This window comes from Sinocyclocheilus anshuiensis, unplaced genomic scaffold (genome assembly GCF_001515605.1).
Source record: "Sinocyclocheilus anshuiensis isolate Anshui unplaced genomic scaffold, SAMN03320099.WGS_v1.1 scaffold443, whole genome shotgun sequence".
Classification (NCBI taxonomy): domain Eukaryota; kingdom Metazoa; phylum Chordata; class Actinopteri; order Cypriniformes; family Cyprinidae; genus Sinocyclocheilus; species Sinocyclocheilus anshuiensis.
The window spans coordinates 461,772-483,523 of record NW_015548211.1 but is presented as its reverse complement, the minus strand read 5'-3'; the positions used below and the strand labels follow the sequence as shown (position 1 = coordinate 483,523).

The following is a 21,752-nucleotide window of genomic DNA, read 5'->3' as shown; positions in this document are numbered from 1 at the left end:
CTGCTTACATAGAGCAGCAGCAGGAAGCGCGTGAGGTTGTCATGGCAACCAGATACACTGCACGCGAATTATGGCTGCGCTTCCATTTTGCCACACTAAACTTAGCAATAAACACGTTGAAAATAATACACAATAAACGTGTTGGTCAAAACAATCTCAAAGGAGGCTTTTATTAAGCAAATCAAGAAATGTAAATTACTCATCCACTGTTTAAAAAAAATAAAAAATACTTTAGCATGGGTTTCCACAGGCAGGGTCACAATTATCTACAGTGTATGAAGCTAAAGGTTTTTGGAATATAACTGATTAAGTAGTCAAACTCATTCCATATCAGCAGAATAGTGTGGTACAGAAAGTCTAAGCCAATATAACAGGCTCTGAATTAATTATGTTACTGATACCTAATGGGCAAAAGCAATAGCAAAAGTAATAGGTCAATATTATTAAATTGCAGACAAAGATTTTGAATAGCTAGGTTGACTTGTACACTATATTGCCAAACATATTGGGACACCCCCTTAATGAACAGGTTTGACTACTTTAGTCATTTCAAATTTTTAGTAAAATAAAAAAAGTATATAATGCTATTCTAGGGAATTGTGTGCTTCTAATTTTATACCAATTTGGTTTGAACAGGACCCTTTTCTATTCTAACACGACAATGCCTCGGTGTATAAGGCAAGGTTAAAAAATATAAAAATAAAATACATTGATTCAGTCAGTGTGGAAGAACTGGACTGGTCTGCACAAAACCAAGTCCTAATCCCAGCTGAACACCTCTGGTGTGACTTTAAATGCAGACCTTGAGCCAAAAACTCATCACCAAACACCTGTGACTTGTACATACATATGGACAAATGTATTGGGACACCCCCTTCTTTAGAACAGAAAAAGGCACTTCCAAAACTGTGGCAACAAAGATGGAAACATAATTCATGTATTTAAAAATTGTATTTCCATCTTTGTTGCCACAGACTTGGAAGTGTCTAAAATGATTGTACGCATATGTACAAGTCACAGGTGTTTGGCGGTGAGTTTTATTGAGTTTTCCCAATACTTTGGGCAATATAGTGTATGTTTTGTGCGGCAGGGGGCCCAAACTCACATTCTTTCATAGGGCCCAAAATTGCTAGTGGCGCCCCTGGTTACCTTACCCAGTAAACAATCTGTTGCTTGCCATGATACAACCTCGCTCGCTCTTCTGTCAGACTGCGGCGGCAGTGGCGGGGATTCCGGGGAAACGTAGTGGGCGTGGTCAACCTGTGACTTCAATCGAGAGTGAGTGGTCTTCATGCTCACTTGAACACTTGGGCCAAATACAGGAAATACGTCATATAAGTAGTCAAGTGGTCAAGTGCAAAGACCGCAAGTGTGGGTATTTGGACAAGGCTTTAGTTATCTTACCCAGTACATGACCTGTTGCTCGCCATGATACAACCTCGCTCGCTCTTCTGTCAGACTGCTGCAGCAGTGGCGGGGATTCCGGGGAAACGTAGTGGGCGTGGTCAACCTGTGACTTCAATCGAGAGTGACCAATAGAAAAAGGCCTTTCATCCAGGTGAGTAGAGACCGCCCACTGAGATGCAGCTTCACTCGCAAGCAAAACTTTTCAACTGGCAAACAAAAGTTTTAGGCCATGTCCACACGTACACGGGTATTTTTATAAACAGAGTTTTTCCTTCTTCCGTTTTTAAAAAAATCTATATTATCATCAAATGCACTGTGATACGGCAGCCAGCAGAGAAAAAAGGCCACAATTACAGCCAACATGATGCGAGTCGCTCGTCCAGAGTGAAAAGGACTCCTGCCTAACTTGCGTGCGATGAATCCTTAGCATGTTGTGATGCATATGAGAGGAATCAAAAAGCCAAACACAAATCTGATGACGCTTAACCTTCTATACATTTTATAATGGTCTAAAGCAGGTTGATAATGCAGGCAGTATGTTTTATTATTTACTGTCAAAGTCTCTCTTAACATCATAAAAGGCAGACTGAGAAATAAAGCCAGGATCCAGGCCGCTGCGCAGGACAGTCGTGCAATGAACAGGCTGCGATGATTCTGTTGACATGCTGTGGTGTGACATGCCAAACCCCCTCACCTAAAACTATTTTAAACAGCATTTTGCTTATTTTTAAATAAATATTATGCATTTATGAGATCATATTAATTGAAAGACTATGTAATATTGCTAGGTTTAGTACACGGCAGGAGTGTTTAAAATGATTAGGGATGGGAAAATAGTGATTAAAATTAAGAACTAAAAAGAAATGGTTACCAGTTGCAGGACCTGAGATCTAATACACGTACATTAAAGGGTTAGTTCACCCAAAAATGAAAATTAGCCTGTGTTTTACTCACCCTCGACGCATCCTAGGTGTATGTGACTTTCTTCTTTCAGACGAATCATATCGTAATTATATAAAAAATTGTCCTGGCTATTCCAAGCTCTATCATTGCAGTCATGCAGTCATTTCAAATGTAATAAACACTTTTCTCTCACTTCCGGTATCTGTCATAAGCGGAAGGCATTCTGGCGGATGACGTAAGACGTCTGCGTTGCGCGATTAGTGACGAATGCGGAGAGAGAACAAAACAAAACGCCAGTCACGAATTAGAAGTACAAACCGTGGATTTGTAAAGAAGAATGTTGGAGGATTTCGATATAAACCAAGAGGAGACTGGTTTTCCTTTCGCGTATGACAGATACCGGAAGTGAGAGAAAAGCGTTTATTACGTTTGAAATATGGGTATTTTTCTTATGAAAACGCATGGATTCGCTTCAGGAGGCCTTTATTCTCCCACACAATGAAGAGATATATCATATTTTTGTTATACTATGGGCTATCTACAACAGTAAAAGAACCAAAACACCAGAAGACAAAGAACAAATAAATATAACAAACAATAGGGTAAAAAAATGACAAAGTATTTCCATGTTTTCCACCTTTTTTTATGTATGAAAATCACGTACATAAATTCTTTCTCCCGTTCTCTCTCACAGACGCACACACAGTACAGAAACGTACTCGCGCACACACGCGGAGACGCGAACAGAAACTTGTCATCAGCGCTGCCCCACGAATTTATCAGTAAAATTACATTTCTCAGTAGCGAGGTTCTTGAAGCAGTTCAACTTAAAGATTCGCTATTTGTAGATTCTGCGGCTGAACACTGCTGAGAGACGCACAGACGCATGTATTCACACGCGCTTAATCTCTCTCTCTCTCTCTCTAATAACTGCAATAGCCTGCATATCAATGGCCCAAGCCTCTGTTATTAGCTCTAAAATGACGTTTTGGAATTTGCAACGGAAGGTTTTCCTTGAAACAAATCATCTGAACAATATCTTGAGGTGTGGTTGTGACACCAGGCCGTTAAAATTATTAGAGAAATAATGCAATCCCGAAGTGGTAATGTGGCCACGACGCTGGAGCCAATAAATGGAATGGTCTTTCTCCATATTCTCAAACAAATTAAGACATTTGATTTTTATTGACTGAATGCAAGCGCTTATTGCGATAGAAAACACTGTAACGGTTTCCACTGATTACGAAATATTTTTTTGTTTGCTGGGGCCTATTAATAAGGAAGGGGGGGCCCAAAAAATTGTTTTGCCTATGTCACGATAAGAGGTAAATCCGGCCCTGTTCGTCTGAAAGAAGAAAGTCATATACACCTAGGATGCTCGGGTGAGTAAAACACAGGCTAATTTTCATTTTTGGGTGAACTAACCCTTTAAAGCTGTAAAACCCTTTAGCTAATCTTGATGTTTACATAATTGACGTAAACTAGTCCACTCACCATTTGGCGAAATTCAACAGAAGATGCATAGTTTCATAATAAATTTAATTGAGAATTGCTAATTAAGAAATTAAAAACATAAAACTAACATAAAACTAAAATTCCTTCTCTATCATATCTCTGCTTCACTGCAGATTATTTTGCACTAAATGAGTGTTTCTTAACTTCCTGACCAAAAAAAAAAAAAAAAGCAAAGGACTAGATTAGTAGTTTCCTGCCAAATTGTGCTAAGATAAGCTATTTGTGCCATGTTGTTTTGCATAGGCCTATATTAAGTTTCAGTTTTAAAAGAAATAATTTTTGTTAAGATACTTGACAAGAGTATTTGATCTAGACAATTATTCTGAAAATAATATTATTATGAAACATATATTATGAAAATATCATAATGTGCATTTGTTGTCGTGACGCTCTTTCAAAAACACGTCTTAGAGAAAGTTTAACCTTACTTTTAAGTCAAGTCAAGTCAAGTCACCTTTATTTACGAGATTCGGTGTACTGTCTTTTGGTCCAATAAGTAATATCTCTGTCTTATCCGAATTTAATAGGAGAAAATTATTGGTCATCCAATCTTTTACATTTTTAACACACTCTGTTAGCTTAGATAATTTAGAAGTTTCATCTGGTCTTGTTGAGATATATAGTTGAGTATCATCGGCATAACAATGGAAACTAATCCCGTATTTTTTTATAATATTACCAAGGGGCAAAATGTATATCGAAAATAGCAGAGGACCTAGGACAGATCCTTGTGGCACTCCATATTTTACTGGTGATAATTGAGATGACTCCCCATTAAAACCCTGCCCTATGAAAACACACTTCTAGCAATGACAACCAAAATCTAATGAGAAAAGAAACCAAACACTTACAAGCTGCTGTCCTCTTCTTCAATATAAATGATCAACCAGTTGCGATTTTGTATTTTGCTTGAGCCTATCTGAGTATAATAAGCAGATAAAGTTGGATATATGAATTACAGTTGTCAGTTGATGTTAGTAATTCATTTTGCAGTGATATCGGGGATTATGAAATCTGCAGATTCATTTTAAATTTCATTCATGATCTCAACATTGTTGGCCGTTTGAATTTGAATTCAGTGGGAGATTTTCAAGCATTAATATTTTTAAATGCTTTTATCCAAATCTCTGCTGATTTCTTGTGACGTCATCGTGGGTAAAGAGAAAGCTACTTATGTGTGAGGGATGAAATGTCTTAAAGGAGTAGTTCACTTCCAGAATGAAAATGCTGTCATCATTTACTCACCCTCCAAACCTGTATGAGTTTCTTTCTTCTGTTGAACACAAAAGAAGATATTCTGAAAAATGTTGGTATCCGAACAGTTGATGGGCACCATTGACCTCCATAGTATTTTTTTCCTACTATGGAAGTCAATGGTGCCCTTCAACTGTTTGGATGGATACTAACATTTTTCAAGATATCTTCTTTTGTGTTCAACAGAAGAAAGAAACTCATACCAGTTTTGAACAAGTAAATGATGACAGAGTTTTCATTCTGGAAGTGAACTACTCCTTTAAGCAACAGAGAAACACATCAAGCTTAGAGAAGCTAAACAGTCATAGCTGATGCACATTTAAGTCCATGTCCGTTAAGAGATCCTGACCTCTAGTGGTGTGTGGATGGCACCACATCATGTATGTTTTATTGAGTAGAAATTACAAAGCATAATGAGATTTGTACAAAGTGGTCAAAGAAAAGAAAAGTTCTTTTTATATGTTAGGTAACAAATTTTGTGTTATGTAGACTGTACCAATGGATCAGGCCCATTTGTCGCAATATAAAACAGTGATGACAATCAAATCCCCAAGTCTCTCAAAGTTGGTAAGAACTATTTTTCTCTAGTTTTAATTTTGGGAAGTTGGCATATCCTGTGGTCTGACATGCTAAACCCAATCTAACACCATTTTAAACAACATTTTATTCATTCTTTTATAAATATTGTGCATTTATGAGCTCATATTATTAATTGAGAGACTGTGGAATATTGGTACTTTTACACTGCAAGTCCATTTAAATGAACTAGAGACGGCAAAGTTGTGTTTAAAATGGATTTAAAAGAAATGGTGACCAGTTGCAGGCTGATTAAACACATTATGAATCAGCTTTAACCTATTACTGCTGAGAGTGCAGTGACACCCTGTTACATGTAGTATTAAAAAGAGGAACATGTTTAAAGTGGAAATTACTGAGATAAGGGTTTTCTTCTGAAAAAGAGTCAGCAAATCATCCTAAAAAGTGACGGCTTATTTATGCTTCTGTTCTATGAAAGTCTCGAGTCGAAAGCAGTGACACAAACTACTTACAGTTTGCTGAATGGTGAAATCCAAAGGTCTGAATCCAAAATGTCATCATGATTTTCTCCAGTGGTAGGGGATGTCCAATTTCATAAAAAAAAAAAAAAGTTAAGTTAATTAGTCAACATAAGACTTTTTGTGCATTTACTCGTAATGTCACCACTGTATCAAAGTCTGTCACAGACTAAAAACAATAAATGACAATTTATAATAATAACAATAACAAGTAAAAAAATTGTAGTTAAACCATGGTAACCACAAATTAACCATAGTTTAACCATTGTATTTGTGGTAAAACTGTGGTTATACAAATGGCAATCCAAAAAACACATGATCACATGATTACTAAACATTTACTATAATAAAACCATGGTTAATCGTTCGTAAGGATCATATTTAAGCTAAATTTACACTTGATTGTAGAGGAAACTACTATTCATACAACAGACATTTAAGTGAAAGTAGGCCTTTCTGCAGAAATAAGGGACAATATACAGTCAATCTGTTATTTATATATACACAAACTAAATACCAAAAGGTTGACCAAGACCAATACAAAGCTACTTACAAATAAATTATGAAATGAAATGACATGAAATATGATTTGGGTTTAAATAGATTTATTATGTGAGAAGGGAGTGTGTGGAGTGATATGAGACATTTGAAAGGCCATGTAGGAAAATACAACATTTGACTGAGACAACGATCAGTTATAGCCTACAGTTTGGCCTTGTTAAATATTTGGCCAAAGAATGACACCACAGACTAATCAAAATCAAGTCTTCCATAAAGCCCAAATATCCTCCTGAGAGCCGGGGGGGAGTTTTGTCAATTTTGTTGTTTTTTTTATGTCACTGCATTGTTCCGAGCATAATAAACGAATGGAGAAAAACATTTTTGAAAAAAAAAATAAAAAAATGTATTCATATTTTATTCTATATCCTTTGTAGAGGACGCCAGGATTAAGTTATTTCAAAAAAAAAAAAAGTAATGAAAAGGCATGTACAGGCAAAAACAATGTTCTTTTCATTAATTTTTTTATTCACCAATCAGTTTTTAGGTTTCAGGCTATTTTTAGCCACATTTTGAACAAAGATGATTCTCAACTACGTTATGAAAGATATAACAGAATGATTTGATATACTATTTAACTTTATGTGCATAAAATGTCCATAAATTGTTATTCCCATTCTATACAATGTGTCCATACATTGCATCTAATTTGCATATTAATGTGTTCTTGGGGCAAACCATAATGAAAAAAGAAGAGTAATACACTCTAAAAAAAATCCTGGGTTGTTTTTTAACCCAAATGCTGGATTGAGCCTTTTTTTTCCAGTGTTTGGGTAGTTTTAGTGTTACTCAGATCCTGGGTCAGACGTAACCCAGCAGTTGAGTTAATAATCACGGGGATTTTGCATCCTCTTCAGGAGAGAGCAGTTCTAAGCGGTAAATCCAATTCTGTTTAATGTTTCAATTTTACTTCTAATGTTTGTTAAACGAGTTTAAATATAGGCAATATGGCGGTTGGGTTACTACCCAGAAGGTTGGCTTACTGCCCAGAAGGTTGGGTTAAACATTTAACCCAACCGCTGGATCAAAACAACCCAATTGCTGGGTTTGTCCCTATTTTACCCAGCACTGGGTTGCATTTAACCCAGCATTTTTTAGAGTGTATCATGCAAACCAGTGGTTGTGTGGAGTACTTTACAAACGTTTAGAGAAAAGTTAATCTGTAAACATTATTTCATGTATGAAGTAATAAATAAGCTAGTATTATAGTACAAATGAATCAACGCATATGCTGGGTTAAATAAACAACCCAATTTGCTGGGTAAAATGAACCCAAAATGTTTTCTGTCCTATATTTACCCAGCCCTTGGGTTAAAAATAACCCAAATTGGGTTGTTTTTAACCCAGTGTTTTTTAGAGTGTAATGGGAGTAATAACTTGGCAACATTTTCATAAGAATATCTCATATTTCATAGGAACATTGATCGATAATTTCTTGTTGTGTTTCCCCAAAATGCCTGATTAACAGCCGTTTGTCCTGGTGTCCTCTACAGGAGACATGCATGAAAATTATGCCGTTTCATAAGTCATATTCCGATTTGAATCCCCTTAACATTTTCCTGAGATGTTTATTTACGACAAACATTTTGAAAATTAGTCAGATTTAAATGATAATTACAAAACATTATATTTCCCTAAGAGTGCTAAATTTGATAATTCTGTCAATATCAGTCATATTTAAAGACCAAGGAGAGGGAGTGTTTATTATCAAACCTGCACTGTACAGCACATCCAGACTTCAAACTGTGGCATGTACGGTCTCAGAGAAATTCAAAATAAATATAATAACTAAAATATAATGTCCTCTAGAGAGGACAAAAGTCTATGCCTGGGTCCCAGGGGGATATATATAGTACTGAATAATCTTTTGTCGAAATTAAAAGTCAATCTGAATGTTTAATGATCATTCCAGTAATTCTAACTTTAAACAAATACTTCTTAAATTGAAGACAATCTTGATCAAAAATAATGCGGTAAACAGTAAAATATTAAAATCTGGATTGATGTTACACACACACACACACACACACACACACACACACACACACAAAGTAATAGTATAGCATTAGTAGCTAGTTTATGTAGCCTATTGTATAAACAGACACTGGACCTTTGCATTTAAGACAGAATATTGATGTATATGTAGCCTATTTTATTCACGATGAGTGTTCAGCCTGTAGAGCACATGCCATCAATAGGCACACCATTAACTTCCTCAAAATACTGCATCTGCCTAAAAATAGCATCAGTATTACAGACTGCAAGCTGTACACAAGAAATCTCATTGTCATGATTAATTCAAGTAAAAGTGAATAAAAACAATGCAACAAAAATTGAGCATTGTTCTAAAACATCTTAGAACAGATGATTTTAGATGCACTTAATAAATTTCATAATTTCCTGACAAAGACGAAAAGCAGAGTGGACACTTCCTGTTGAAAAGTGCTAAAGTAAGCCGTATTTTATATCTTAAGTTTCAGTTTTTAAAAGAAATAAGAAAGGAACAACATTTTTTCAAGATATTTCACAGGAGTATTTGGTCTAGAAAACTATTCTGAGAAAAATGCAAATGATATCTAATCAGAAAACACACTAAAAAATGTCTACATGTCACTGCATTAAATAAAATATTAAAGCAAGTGTAATGAGTTTTGTTTAAAAGTGCATAGGTTCGGTATAGAAAAATGACTGAATAAACGAGTTCATATCTTCACTACACTGAGTGCATTTGTTGTGACTGTGTGGATCGTGACGCTTGTGCTTCCTCCTCAGAGAAAGCTCTTTCAAAAACACGTCTTAGGGAAAGTTTGACCTTATTTTTAAAATCGTGCCCCATGAAAACATACAGAACGGGGTTCAGGCAGCTGTTGACATACGCCAAAGAGACGGCCAACGGATCCACTGCCGAAGCCACAGAGGAACTCGAGTTCTCTCCGTACATTGCTATCAAATCTACTATGTGATACGGCAACCAGCAGAGAACAAAGGCCACAATTACAGCCAACATGATGCGAGTTGCTCGTCCAGAGTGAAAAGGACTCCTGCCTAACTTGCGTGCGATGAATCCGTAGCATGTTGTGATGCATATGAGAGGAATCAAAAAGCCAAACACAAATCTGATGACGCTTAACGTTCCAGATGCTGAAAGGCTGGAATCAACTTCTTCACCAGCATGAACTGTGCAAAGTGTGTCGTTAAACTCAGTGAAAGTTTGGCTTAATAGCATAAAGGGCAAACTGAGCACCAAAGACAAGACCCAGGCCGCTGCACAGGACAGCCGCGCAAGCAACAAATTACGATGATTCTGAGCCCAAACCGGTGTGATCACCTGAGTAAACCGATCCAGACTAATCAAGTTCAAGGTGAAAACGCTGGCAAACATGGTGATGACTATAACAGAGGGGAGAATCTTGCACATGATGGATCCATATGGCCAGTGATGGTTAAGGAGGATATGCACCACACTGAAGGGTATGGAAAGGCAGCACAGGAGGTCGGCAGTCGCTAGATTGAGAAACCATATTGTATTAACCGTCCTCTTCATCTTCATTCCAGCGATGTACACAACGAACATGTTTCCGGGAACTCCGAGGAGAAACGTCAGGCAGTAGATGACCAGAGAAAGTATCCTCATGGAATTTTTCACCTCTGAAGACACAGAGTGTGTCTCACTTTCATTGAAACACCACAGACAATCATTTAAACCTGAGGATTCATTGATGTAATCGTCTGTAAACGCCTGGTTCATTTTGCTTGAGTTGCTGCTGTCCAAAGTGCTGTTAATCCTGTAAATATCACATATTGTCAGTGTCAAATATTTCATTTAGCAGATGCTTTTATCCAAATGAGGAAATTAACAAGCAACATTCAACATTATTAAACAATACAATGAATTTTTATTATTAACATATTATTTCAATTTGTTCTAAATAGTCACTTATATGTTGATATGGTTTGAATCACACTTGAGTTTTACAGAGCCGATAAAAATGTCTTACAAAACTTGTACTCACCTCCCCAGCAGCTCTGTACTCACTAGCGATACTTGCCCCGCTTACCCCTTTAATGCGGAACCACAGGAAATAGAAGGAAGTCCTACTGATTTGATGAAACAACTACAAAGAACTCTTAGGGTAAGTGCATGAATACATTTCCTTTTTACCAAAATATCATTTTCAGTATTCCGTCAAGAATGCTGTTCTTGTAGCACAAACTGAAGGAGTTCTGATCTTCTGATGCAGCCTCTCACATTCTGGAGAAGCATGAAGAAGCTGTGAATATCCACTGCTTGGTAAACTGCAAAAGTAACATGACCAGTGCTTATTTGCCTGCTTATCATTGCTGTGAAAATGTCTGCCAACACCAGACAGCCCTAAAATGAAATGTGTCCTATATTTACTAAATGAACTATATATGGCAGTAGCATCATAACGTGTCTACGTGCATTTACAAAATGATGGCTGATTATAGTCATGACTGTTGGAAAGTACTGCATTCCTGAGAGCTGACTACAAGTGAATCATGAAGGAATTTAGATATTTATCTGCCTTACCAAATTGGATGAGTAATTGGTTTACATTAAACCACCCAAGAGTTTACAATTTGTTAACTCAATTGATGTGAAGAAAAAGAGAAAGCCCAAAAAATGTGAGATCACATCATTTATTGGGATTACTTATTTTTTCTTTTGCATAACAAAAAAACTGGGTACAAAAAAAAAATTATAATAATAAAAACCATTTTTCCACATTAACAGATGCGTAAAATAAAAAAATGTCTATAATAAACAATCAGGCCATAGTCACAAAAAAGATACCATTTGTGTAATTTAATACTTTTTTATTGGAAATATTTTGTAAACATTGATTTGCCCACTTTATTGCATGAGAAAAATACAAATTTAAAAACTCAAATAAAATGTGATTATTTACACCATGGTTTTGGCAAAACAGTTGAATCTAATTATGTGCTTAAGTACTAAATAAAAGTGGAAGCAAATGAGCTTTTAAAAAGATACCAACACCAAAACCTATAGGAATAATTTAATTATCAAACATTACTTCAGTCCTTCCAAGACTATTGTTTCATTGAAAAGACACCCGCCTCATCTGGCAACAACTATACACAAATAGCAGAGCAATGGAACTATGTTTTTTTATATAATCTACGTCAACCGTCAACGTCATTCAACAGTTCCGAGGGTTATTTCTTGCTTTCAAAAACGCACACACACAAGTGTAAAATGTTACACTACGGCTATCATTACAGGTCATATTTCCACAGAAATGTTTATCTTTATAGGAAATACTATACCACTGAATCGGTTCATGCAAGGAGAAAATCCATTATGTAACATACAATATGCAACAGTAAGAATGTGTTTAACATTTGAATTAATACAGGTTTACTGTTTGTTCTAAAAAAAAAAATTAAATGCAGTAGTATTGAATTCCACCAAAAGTTTAACAGCATCCCAAATAGTCCATCATTAGTCAATATTCTTGTCAAGTCAAGGTAAATACAGGACACTGATGTGTGGTTAAATTATATATATATACATAATCAAATCTGTACAGTACAATAATATTTTCGCCCTCCCTACCGCTCCCTACCTCCAACATTAGCTTAAACAGCAATCAAACAGCAAGAATAAGTTTCTTAATACAGGGTGCAACAACAAGAAGTTCTAAGAAAGTGGCCTCCAAAGAGGTTTTTCCACAAAAACACAAAACAAATTATAAACGAGGCCAGTCTGTAATAAGTGTTTTCTGGTTTTCTAAGTCCAAACTTAGACGGAAGTGACAATGTAAGACCCACTTTCAGTCGCGTCTCCTTTAGTGTCTCTCTTTTTTGCATTGCTTGAAATAGGTGTTGGGATCTGGGATGGTCTTGGAGTTGTGCTGTCAGCAGTACTCTTTCTGGGGCTTGGTGTGTAATTAAAAGGACTTACCCTAGCAGCCAAGGCTCCACTAGGGGAGCTGTGTTTGCTAGAGTTAGTTGAGCTAAAAGGTGCGCGTTCAGCAACTGGGAATTCATGGATCTCTGTGCCAATGTTTGGGTTACTTGGTGCAGGCTTGATATCAGTGACTTTTTTATCAAGAGACTCGCTACTCCTGAGTAAATTCAGATTTGTTTCTGAACCCAGGTGGCCCATAGCTCCATTCTCACTTGCTAGTGGCTGTTTTGAGTGCGATTCGCTTGAGTCCCTGTCACAAGGTAGCCCTTTGTTTGATTGACTGTCAATAACAGGAGGTGTATTTGCTGTGGGTGATTTACTAGACCTTGGATTGTTTATGGGACAGTCTTCAATTCTCACCCAGACATCTTCTGTCTTGGACATAGCCGTTGAATGAGCAGCATCACCAGTTGGATCTGGTAAGTCTAATGTCATAGAAGGTGCATGTGAGCTTTCGCTGTCTTTCATTTTCCTCCATGTTCCTTTGCGTTCGAGGCCCCCCTCTTTACCTGATTTTTGAGGAGGATTAGCGGGTTGCCGTTCATCCTCGCTTCTTCCCTTTTCACTGGACTCAGACGAAGCAGAGAGAATGGAAGAGCTGCTGCCGGTTCTTTTCCAAGTGCCTACTCTTGGGAGAGATGATGAATGTTTGCTGTGCTCCCTTTTCCATGTCCCCGTCCTGCTGATTGGGAGCCTGGAAGGGCTTTCTGAATGGGATCGGGAGATGTCATGCCTTCGGAGTGACTTTCCATCACCATTCTCTGCAGAGTTCTGACTATGAGGGGACTTTCTCCAACCACTTCCCTGGTAGGGTAGACTAAGTGACATGTCAGGTAAGGATGGACTAGATACTGGTGTCTGTGACTGACTTGGAGACGAAGGAGACAAGGACTCGAAAGATGCAGACTCCTCTAATTTTCTTTTTAGTGTTGGACTAGGGGCTTCTTTGATAAATGTTGACTGACGAACAAGTCCAGGCTTCTCGGACCGGTCAGACTCACTCCCACTGGATTTGGTAGATGACATCCTGGACAACTCTGCCTTCTTTGAAGAGCCCGAGGCTCCACACTGGTTTAGACTTTTTGAGGCAGATTCACTTCTAGGAATTCCACTGGTACTTCTTGGTAAACCACTCTGCTTTGTTGGTGTTTGCTGGCCCAGTTGCCTCCCTGGAGAAGTGTAAGCCATGCGTCCAGATCCAAAAGATTTTGTTGAAGCAGCACTGGGGGAGGCAGTGCGAGGCAGCTGGGTTAATTTGCTAGATGGGCTCAAACCATTCCTACCAGGTGAAACTGAGGCATGGCCAGGGGACTGCATGGGCCTTGTTAGAGATTGCTGAACTGGTCTAGAAGGTGTGGAGTCTCTAGATCCAGATCGAGAGGAAGCTTTACTTGACCCTCCTTGAGATGATGCTGGGTCCCTGGCAGGACTAGGTTCAGAACTTGCTGGGATTTTCATGGTTCTTGGAGAGTTTCCAGGACCAGGTGCTTGGGATGGTGGTTTTGACATTTGGCCACGTGGAGGGTTTTTTTTGAGTACCGGACTGGTGCTAGGAGAGCTGCTCCTCACACCAGGAACATGAATCATTGTCCTCCCTCTGGAGATCACTGGAGCTTGAGCTTGTCTGTGCTGAGAGGACATGCTTTCAAGACTGGGTCTGGGCTTTCCTGTGATTAGACTTTTATACACTTTCTTTCCTCCTTTCAGGCTCTTAGATTCTTCCTCTTTATTTTTGGACTCTAAAGTGCTTTTCTCACCAGGTTTTAGTATTCTTGGCCCTTTATTTGTAGCAGGCTTATTGTCCTCCTGATTTAAAGGGAGGTGAAAAGGTGATCCAATGGAAATGCCCGATTTGAGAGACAGAATAGAGTCTGAATCAGAGGAAGCTTGTCTGGAGAGACTAGCGGCAGCCTGATGTAGACTGCTAACTATAGAATTGGCACCCTCTTGAATGGCTTTCCAATCAAATGATTCAGAGTCTGGTGACAAGGCTTGCTCAGAAAAAGGGCTATGTGTGTCTGTGAGATCTAATATAAGATCTGGTTCCTCTGCTAAAATACCATCAGCCAACATGCTCTTTTCTTCCTTAACCCCTGGTTCCTTAGTCTTACTTCTTGGTGGCTGTTTCTTTTTCTTTGGCATTGCAGAACTGATGCATTCTTGGAGAAGGTCATCTTCAGAATCAATACTGAGGGAGCTAAGGGAACTATTTCTAGAGAAGCACACAGGGGTGTCCTCAACATGAAAGGCCTTTGGCACATAACCAGTGGCTTGTGGCCTGGGCACTTCCATCTGAGTTGCATCATCTTTGTGTGAGCAATCTTTGTTGTTGTTTTCTTGGTCAATGTCACTTAATGAGCTAAGGGATGAGTTTCTTGAAAAACATACAGGTGTGTCTTCAATGGAAAACTTTTGCTTTTCATCGCACACTGCAACTGTATTTTCTTTGGGTGCTTGTGGAAAACCTGGTTTTTGAAGGGGTTTTGTTGGAGCTGTCTGAAATGCTGATACTCTGTTGGTGTTTACTGGCTGTTCTGCACTGCACTTCAAAGGGGGAACTTTTCTTTGCTCTTTAGCTTTTCGCAGCTCAGCTTTCTCTTTAGACAAGTCAAGATCGTCATCCTCAAAGTCAAGTGAACTCAGTGAATCATTGCGAGAGAAGCAATAAGGTGTGCCCTCAATTGGTGTGTAATGATGCGGAGAATCAAAGGCAAACCCAGGACGTGTTCTCACCTCGAGATTAACAGGCTTATCAGCAAACTCTCTTGTGACTACTTTGGACTCTTGCGTTTCCATTTCTTTGTGTTTATCTGGATATGACGCTGCTTCTGACAAGCTATTAGGAGCCTCTGGCCGTTTGAGCATCCTTGCTCTGTACTCACTGCTTTGTGGCATAGGTTTTACAGGAGAAGTTGGCTTTTTCTTTTCCAAGTCTTGCTGAACTAGGTTGCCAGTGGCAGTGGACGGATGCTGAGCCTGTTCAGGCATCTTCTGCACTCTAAATGGCTTGTGAATTTTGCCTTTGGGCATTGCCGAATTGATACACTCTGCAAGAATATCGTCCCCTTCGTTCTCAGCCAAGGGAGACTGCATGGGAGGTGATAAACCTATATCTTTAGCCTCTGCACTTTTCCCCTCTTGCAGAGTGTCTCGCCTTTGACCAGATACTTCTGCATGGGGAGCTGAACGTTCAATACCCGCCAACTCATTTTGGGGTGAATCAATTGTGAGGTCACTGAGAGATGTTGCTGTGGAAAAATTAATGGGTGTTCCCTCAACACAGTACACCCGGGGCATGTCTTCACAGTGTGTTAGGGCAACATGTTTCAGCTGTTGTCCTCTGTTTTGTGGTGGCAACAATTTATAAACGGGGAGCTGACTTGGTTTGCGAGCCACGGGTGGGGGTATTCTAGAGGTGCTTGAGGGTGATTGCTTTTTCGTTTTTCTTGATGATTTTGTTGGCATTGCTGAGTTTATACAAGCCTCTAGAATCTCTATGTCGTCATCATCATCCGAGTCATCCAAGATATCTTTTCCAGGTTCAGTTGTTGATGGTGGTTTCTCTTGTATGTCTTCTTTCTCAAGCTCTGCTTCATTAGTATGGTCATCCTCATGAACTGGGGACATTATCTTCAGCTCAACATCTTTCTGAATAAAGGGTTCATCTAAACTTAGTGCACTAAGACTCGAAGCACAAGAGAAGCCATCTGGAGTGCTTTCTGTGGCAAAATGTAAAAGAGTATCATTATCTGGTAAAACCTGCACTTTCTGTACAGCAGCACTTACAACTGCATGTCTTGGAGCTAATTCACGTTTTTCAGAATGGGGCGGCACAGTAACTTTTTGTTTTACTGACGTGGATCGTGGTGGTGGAGGTGGTGGTGTCTTGCTGCGACTTGGTGGCATTGTTTGTCCAGGGCTATCAGGCAGATCACTTGGACTGATAATCCCACTTACCATCCCACTGCACGGCTCACTCTGCACAGAACTTGAAATGGAATGACTCTCAAAACTGTCAAGGGAGCTGACAGATGTGCATCTGCTGAACATGAGCGGAGTCTCTTGTACATAATGTTCAGGAGGACTTTTTGGTGTTTGGGCACCACTTTTGGATGGTGATTTAGCACCTGATGAAAATTCCACTGTTTTGTGATTCCTTGAAGCATCTCCATGTCCCAAGTGATGTCGTGGAGGCTTGAAGCGAACATAATGGCCTGATGATTGGCTGTCAGTTGTGCGTTGGTCAGATGCAATGTTACTAGTGGATTCTTTTTCTGACATAGGTAGATTTGTGTAGTTATTGGCTGAGTTGGCGTTACGCTTGCAGCTCTCCATTTCATCTTCCTCTGAGGACAATGATGATAAAGAGCTACCACGTGAGAAACAAATGGGTGTGTCCTCCACACAATACGTCTGCAATGTTTCTTGATTTATTGTGGAAGCCTTGCATGCTGGGTTCTTCTGAACTGCTCTCGTTGGTCCTGCTCTGCTTTGAGCAGACGAAGGATGGAGCTGCTTTTGCCTACCCTGGTTCTTTAAAGAAGCCACAGAAGAGGAAGTATCTTGGCTCAAATGATCTTTGACAGAACCTTGGGTAGAAGATGGCTTTGAATGACTAAACATGGCCTTCTTAGAGGAAGCATCAGAGTACTTCAAACTGTAATCAATAGGTTGTTCTACATGATGATCCTCATTGTATTTCATGCTGTAGTTTGGAGTTTGCTCATCAAGCTGCTCTTCCTCTGAATAGCGCTCGCTGTAGTTTGTTGGTTTGTCATCGGCATAGTCATCCACAGTGCAAATAGTTTGAGAGAACTTTTTGTTAAGTCCATGACTTGACCCACTGTTAATTTGTTCATTTGAGCCCCTTGACCTAAATCCAGGCAGGTCCTGTTGAACAAACCTTGGCTGGTACTTTTTTAGTTTATCTTCTCTTTCACTGCCAGATTCAGTGTACATGGGGTATCCTGGGCTTTGCGATCTCGGTGGTTTCTGATCTGGCCGCTTCATTTCATCATCAAGGAGCTTAGGCCTTGCCCACCTTTCATTCTGGCTTGGGCTTTGTCGACCAGAGTTGAGCTGTTCATCAGAATACTTCAAACTATAGTTAATAGGTGTGTCCAGATCTCCATTGTCATCTTCCATATGATTTGCATTGTGTATCTTATGGGCAAGGTCTGCAGGATATTTTCTGTAGACACAGCATTTGCCTTCATCATCTTCTGAATAGGAATCCACTGATGGCTTCATTTGACCTCTCTTTCCATAGCCATCAGTGCTGTTGACACTATTCAGACTGTCATTAGAAGCTCTGTACTCCAGTTTGGGCATTGGGCACGGTCTGCCTGAAGGGTCAGTTTTGTTGTAGCTGTACACATTTTGGTGACCATGAACAGCAGTTTGGCGTCGGATCATGTCGTCTTGCACAATGTGAGGGTCTGGTGTGGATCCTGCGGTTCTATCATCCATACTTAAGTGCATGCTCTGCACTTCCTCCATAACTACCGCAATTTGAGCTGCAGTCGTGGGAATTTGCACCATTCGCTTGGCAGCCTCAGCATCGGAATGGAAACCCCTTCGCTCTCGATCTAGACTTCTGTCCCTCTCGGCTCGGACACTTTCTCCATTTCCTCTGTTGTCTCGAGATGATGGGCTTGAGAGCACTGGGGTGTTCATATAAGGTGAACGAACACCGACTCCATTGGGGTTATAGCCATCAGATCGACAGACACCATCATAATCGCCATAGACGTTATGCTTATGTCTTAGCTTGGCCCTATGGGAGGCTTTCGGGCTCAAGTTGTCAATGTTATCGAAGGTTTCAGAGAGGTGCTGTGCATCTAGTTCTTCAATTAGTGCTTTCTGTTTTCTTACATGCAAGGACGGTAGACTGGATCCAGGAGACATGATGTTGGCATCCTTATACTTGGCAGGCCGATTTGCCATGAGGTTTCTCAAAGCAGCGGCACTTCCCATAGCTATCATCTTGTGCTTGGAGTGAATGAGGTTCTTCAGCATGCTAACTGCACCCATATCCCATAATGCCTCTTGATCTTTTGCATTCCGAGCAGAGAGGTTCCACAGCGTCCCACAGGCATTGCTCACTATCGTCAGACTGTGTGATTTAAGGTGCTGAAGAAGAGTCTGAAGACAGCTGTTTTCCCTTAATATTTGCCTGAAAATAAACAAAAAGAGGAAAAGGTTTGCTGCCATTTGGACATATTAAAAATCTGTGAGGGTATGCAGCTTTCATACAGCATACTCTACCTGTGCTCCTCATTTGTGGCAATTAGGCTTGATACGTTTCTCAAGATGCCACCACCACTTTCTATTATGGCAAGGGTGTTGGTTTGGCTTCTGTATATTAGAGTGCTCACTAAAAACGCCAAAGCTCCAGGAACAGCACAGACTCAAGTTGTCAATGTTATCGAAGGTTTCAGAGAGGTGCTGTGCATCTAGTTCTTCAATTAGTGCTTTCTGTTTTCTTACATGCAAGGACGGTAGACTGGATCCAGGAGACATGATGTTGGCATCCTTATACTTGGCAGGCCGATTTGCCATGAGGTTTCTCAAAGCAGCGGCACTTCCCATAGCTATCATCTTGTGCTTGGAGTGAATGAGGTTCTTCAGCATGCTAACTGCACCCATATCCCATAATGCCTCTTGATCTTTTGCATTCCGAGCAGAGAGGTTCCACAGCGTCCCACAGGCATTGCTCACTATCGTCAGACTGTGTGATTTAAGGTGCTGAAGAAGAGTCTGAAGACAGCTGTTTTCCCTTAATATTTGCCTGAAAATAAACAAAAAGAGGAAAAGGTTTGCTGCCATTTGGACATATTAAAAATCTGTGAGGGTATGCAGCTTTCATACAGCATACTCTACCTGTGCTCCTCATTTGTGGCAATTAGGCTTGATACGTTTCTCAAGATGCCACCACCACTTTCTATTATGGCAAGGGTGTTGGTTTGGCTTCTGTATATTAGAGTGCTCACTAAAAACGCCAAAGCTCCAGGAACAGCACAGATATCAGCTTTGTTTTCAGTGCAATGTGCTGATAAGTTCCAAAGGGCACTCAAGACGCTTTTTAATGTGGACTCCTGTAAGATAAGAAGTAAGAGTATTTCCTTAATGACTGAACGGCTTGTTTGCATTCTGACGACAGAAATGACTAAATCTCACCTTCTGAACCTCTAAGGCACACTGCATCAGGGCTCTAACACTGCCAACTTCTCGCAATATCTTCTTACTGTTCACATCAGCTCGCCATGAGAGGTTCCTCAAAACACTGGCAATTACCTAAAGCAGCATATAATTTCTTAGTACAATAAATTGGGATTAATGTCTTTCCTTTCGGTGCCATGCATGACTATGCAAATTATAGCATGAGTTTCCAAACAGTTATACCTGCTGTAGGTCCTCACTCTCTGACTTCAGTTGAGCTACCATGGCCCTCATGCAACCTTTCATTGAGCAAAGTGTAGCCTGTGGGCAAAACAAGAAAGTAACAGTTAAATGCAATAATAAACAATGAATGGAAATCTATCCATATAATGCTGAGAGAAATAACACACCTTGTTGGCTACATCTCCAAAGGTTAAATTAGTTAGACCCATTCCAGCATATCGTCTTAGTGTAACACTGTAGTGATCATTGGTAAGACCGTAAATCTCACAGTCTACCTGCAGCAGCTCCCCAATCGCCTGAAGGCCACCTGCATAAACAATACATTGAAATATTCAGCCTATGAGATTTAAATTTTAGGTTTTTCAATGTCTAACAAGAATAAACAGGAGGACAAATTTCATTTATAATTTTGGAAAACCTACCAAGCTCATTCATCGCGTGCCTGTGCTCTTCATCAAAGGAAAGTTTCATGAGAACACAAACCGCTGGGCAAATCTGATGCTCGACTGGTGAAGGCACTGCAGTGAAAGCAAAAGTACGTTAATGAGGTTGTACAGCTCCACATACTTAAATTATGTGTCATCCGACTTTGAAGAGTTATTAAATCATCCATTAAGCTCCTTCCCATCAGAGCATTTCAAGTGAATCACATTTATAAATTAATAAAAACCTATATATAGTAGTATATGGGATAAAATAAAAAAGCACTGCATTTACTACAGCAATATATTAGAGATATATAGGCCAGTTTATTACTGTGGTTGACTTGTACGTTTATTTTAAATGGCTAATGCAGATGCTTCAGATGCAATGCCTCAGTTTATGCTGATATATACATAACAGGGTTATGAACTAAAAATGACTATAGACTAAAACTGAAATATCATTTTTAAATATGTCGTTAACTGAAATAAAACATAAATATTATATGAAAAATGTCAACTTAAAAATGTTAAACTAAAAAATGCAACTAACTGAAATAAGTTTAAGTAATAAAATACTAAAACTAAAAAAAAAAATAATAATTATAAAATATAAATGTTAAATAAATATTAACTACCGTAGTAAAAAATAGTAATAAAGTGACAAAAGCACATAAAATTAAATATAGAAATATGCAAATACAGAAATAAAACCTAATTCAAAATATAAAAAATAAATTAAAGCTAATTTTTTTTAATTTGTAAAAAAAAAAAAGCATATAAAATGAATAAAACAAACTAAATTAAAATGAAAAAGCACATAAAATGAATACAACTAAAATTAAAACTATATAATATATAGTTAAAATATATACATTTTAAATATATAAAAAAGATTATTCAAAATATTAATAAAAACTATAAGTTCTTTATTGACAGCTAAATGTGCACAAAATTTGCTGAAATTAAAAGAACACATATTTTACTATGTATTCACTCAAAATTAACTAAAAAACTTAAATATAAATATACAGAAATTTTTAATTGTTAATTTAAAGCACTGTCAGTGAATTGTGAAACCAACACAAGGATGAGAAAACACTTCTATTTATTACACATATGTGACCCTGGACCACAAATCCAGTCATAAGGTTACATTTTTCGAAATTGAGATTTATACATCATCTGAAAGCTGAATAAATAATCTTTCCATTTATGTATGGTTTGTTAGGATAGGACAATATTTGGCCGAGATACAGCTATTTGAAAATCTGGAAT

General features: G+C 38.7%; 2 protein-coding genes across 2 annotated transcripts in view; both read right to left on the bottom strand.

Moving 5' to 3' along the window:
• Positions 1-9,405: 9,405 nt before the first annotated feature.
• On the bottom strand, positions 9,406-10,341 carry LOC107653770 (C3a anaphylatoxin chemotactic receptor-like). The gene has a single exon (XM_016440594.1). The coding sequence runs from the start codon at positions 10,324-10,326 to the stop codon at positions 9,406-9,408; it is 921 nt and encodes a 306-aa protein (XP_016296080.1). The 5' UTR covers positions 10,327-10,341.
• A 1,795-nt stretch (positions 10,342-12,136) lies between these two features.
• LOC107653779 (adenomatous polyposis coli protein-like) overlaps positions 12,137-21,752 on the bottom strand; it is a 51,621-nt gene continuing 42,005 nt past the window's right edge. Inside the window, exons 13-19 of the mRNA XM_016440604.1 lie at positions 20,475-20,570; positions 20,220-20,359; positions 20,053-20,130; positions 19,828-19,944; positions 19,661-19,745; positions 18,916-19,045; positions 12,137-18,823 (exon numbers count right to left, since the gene is read on the bottom strand). Coding sequence (XP_016296090.1) covers positions 12,481-18,823; positions 18,916-19,045; positions 19,661-19,745; positions 19,828-19,944; positions 20,053-20,130; positions 20,220-20,359; positions 20,475-20,570 — 6,989 coding nt within the window. The 3' untranslated portion in view covers positions 12,137-12,480. The remainder of the gene's footprint in view (positions 18,824-18,915; positions 19,046-19,660; positions 19,746-19,827; positions 19,945-20,052; positions 20,131-20,219; positions 20,360-20,474; positions 20,571-21,752) is intronic.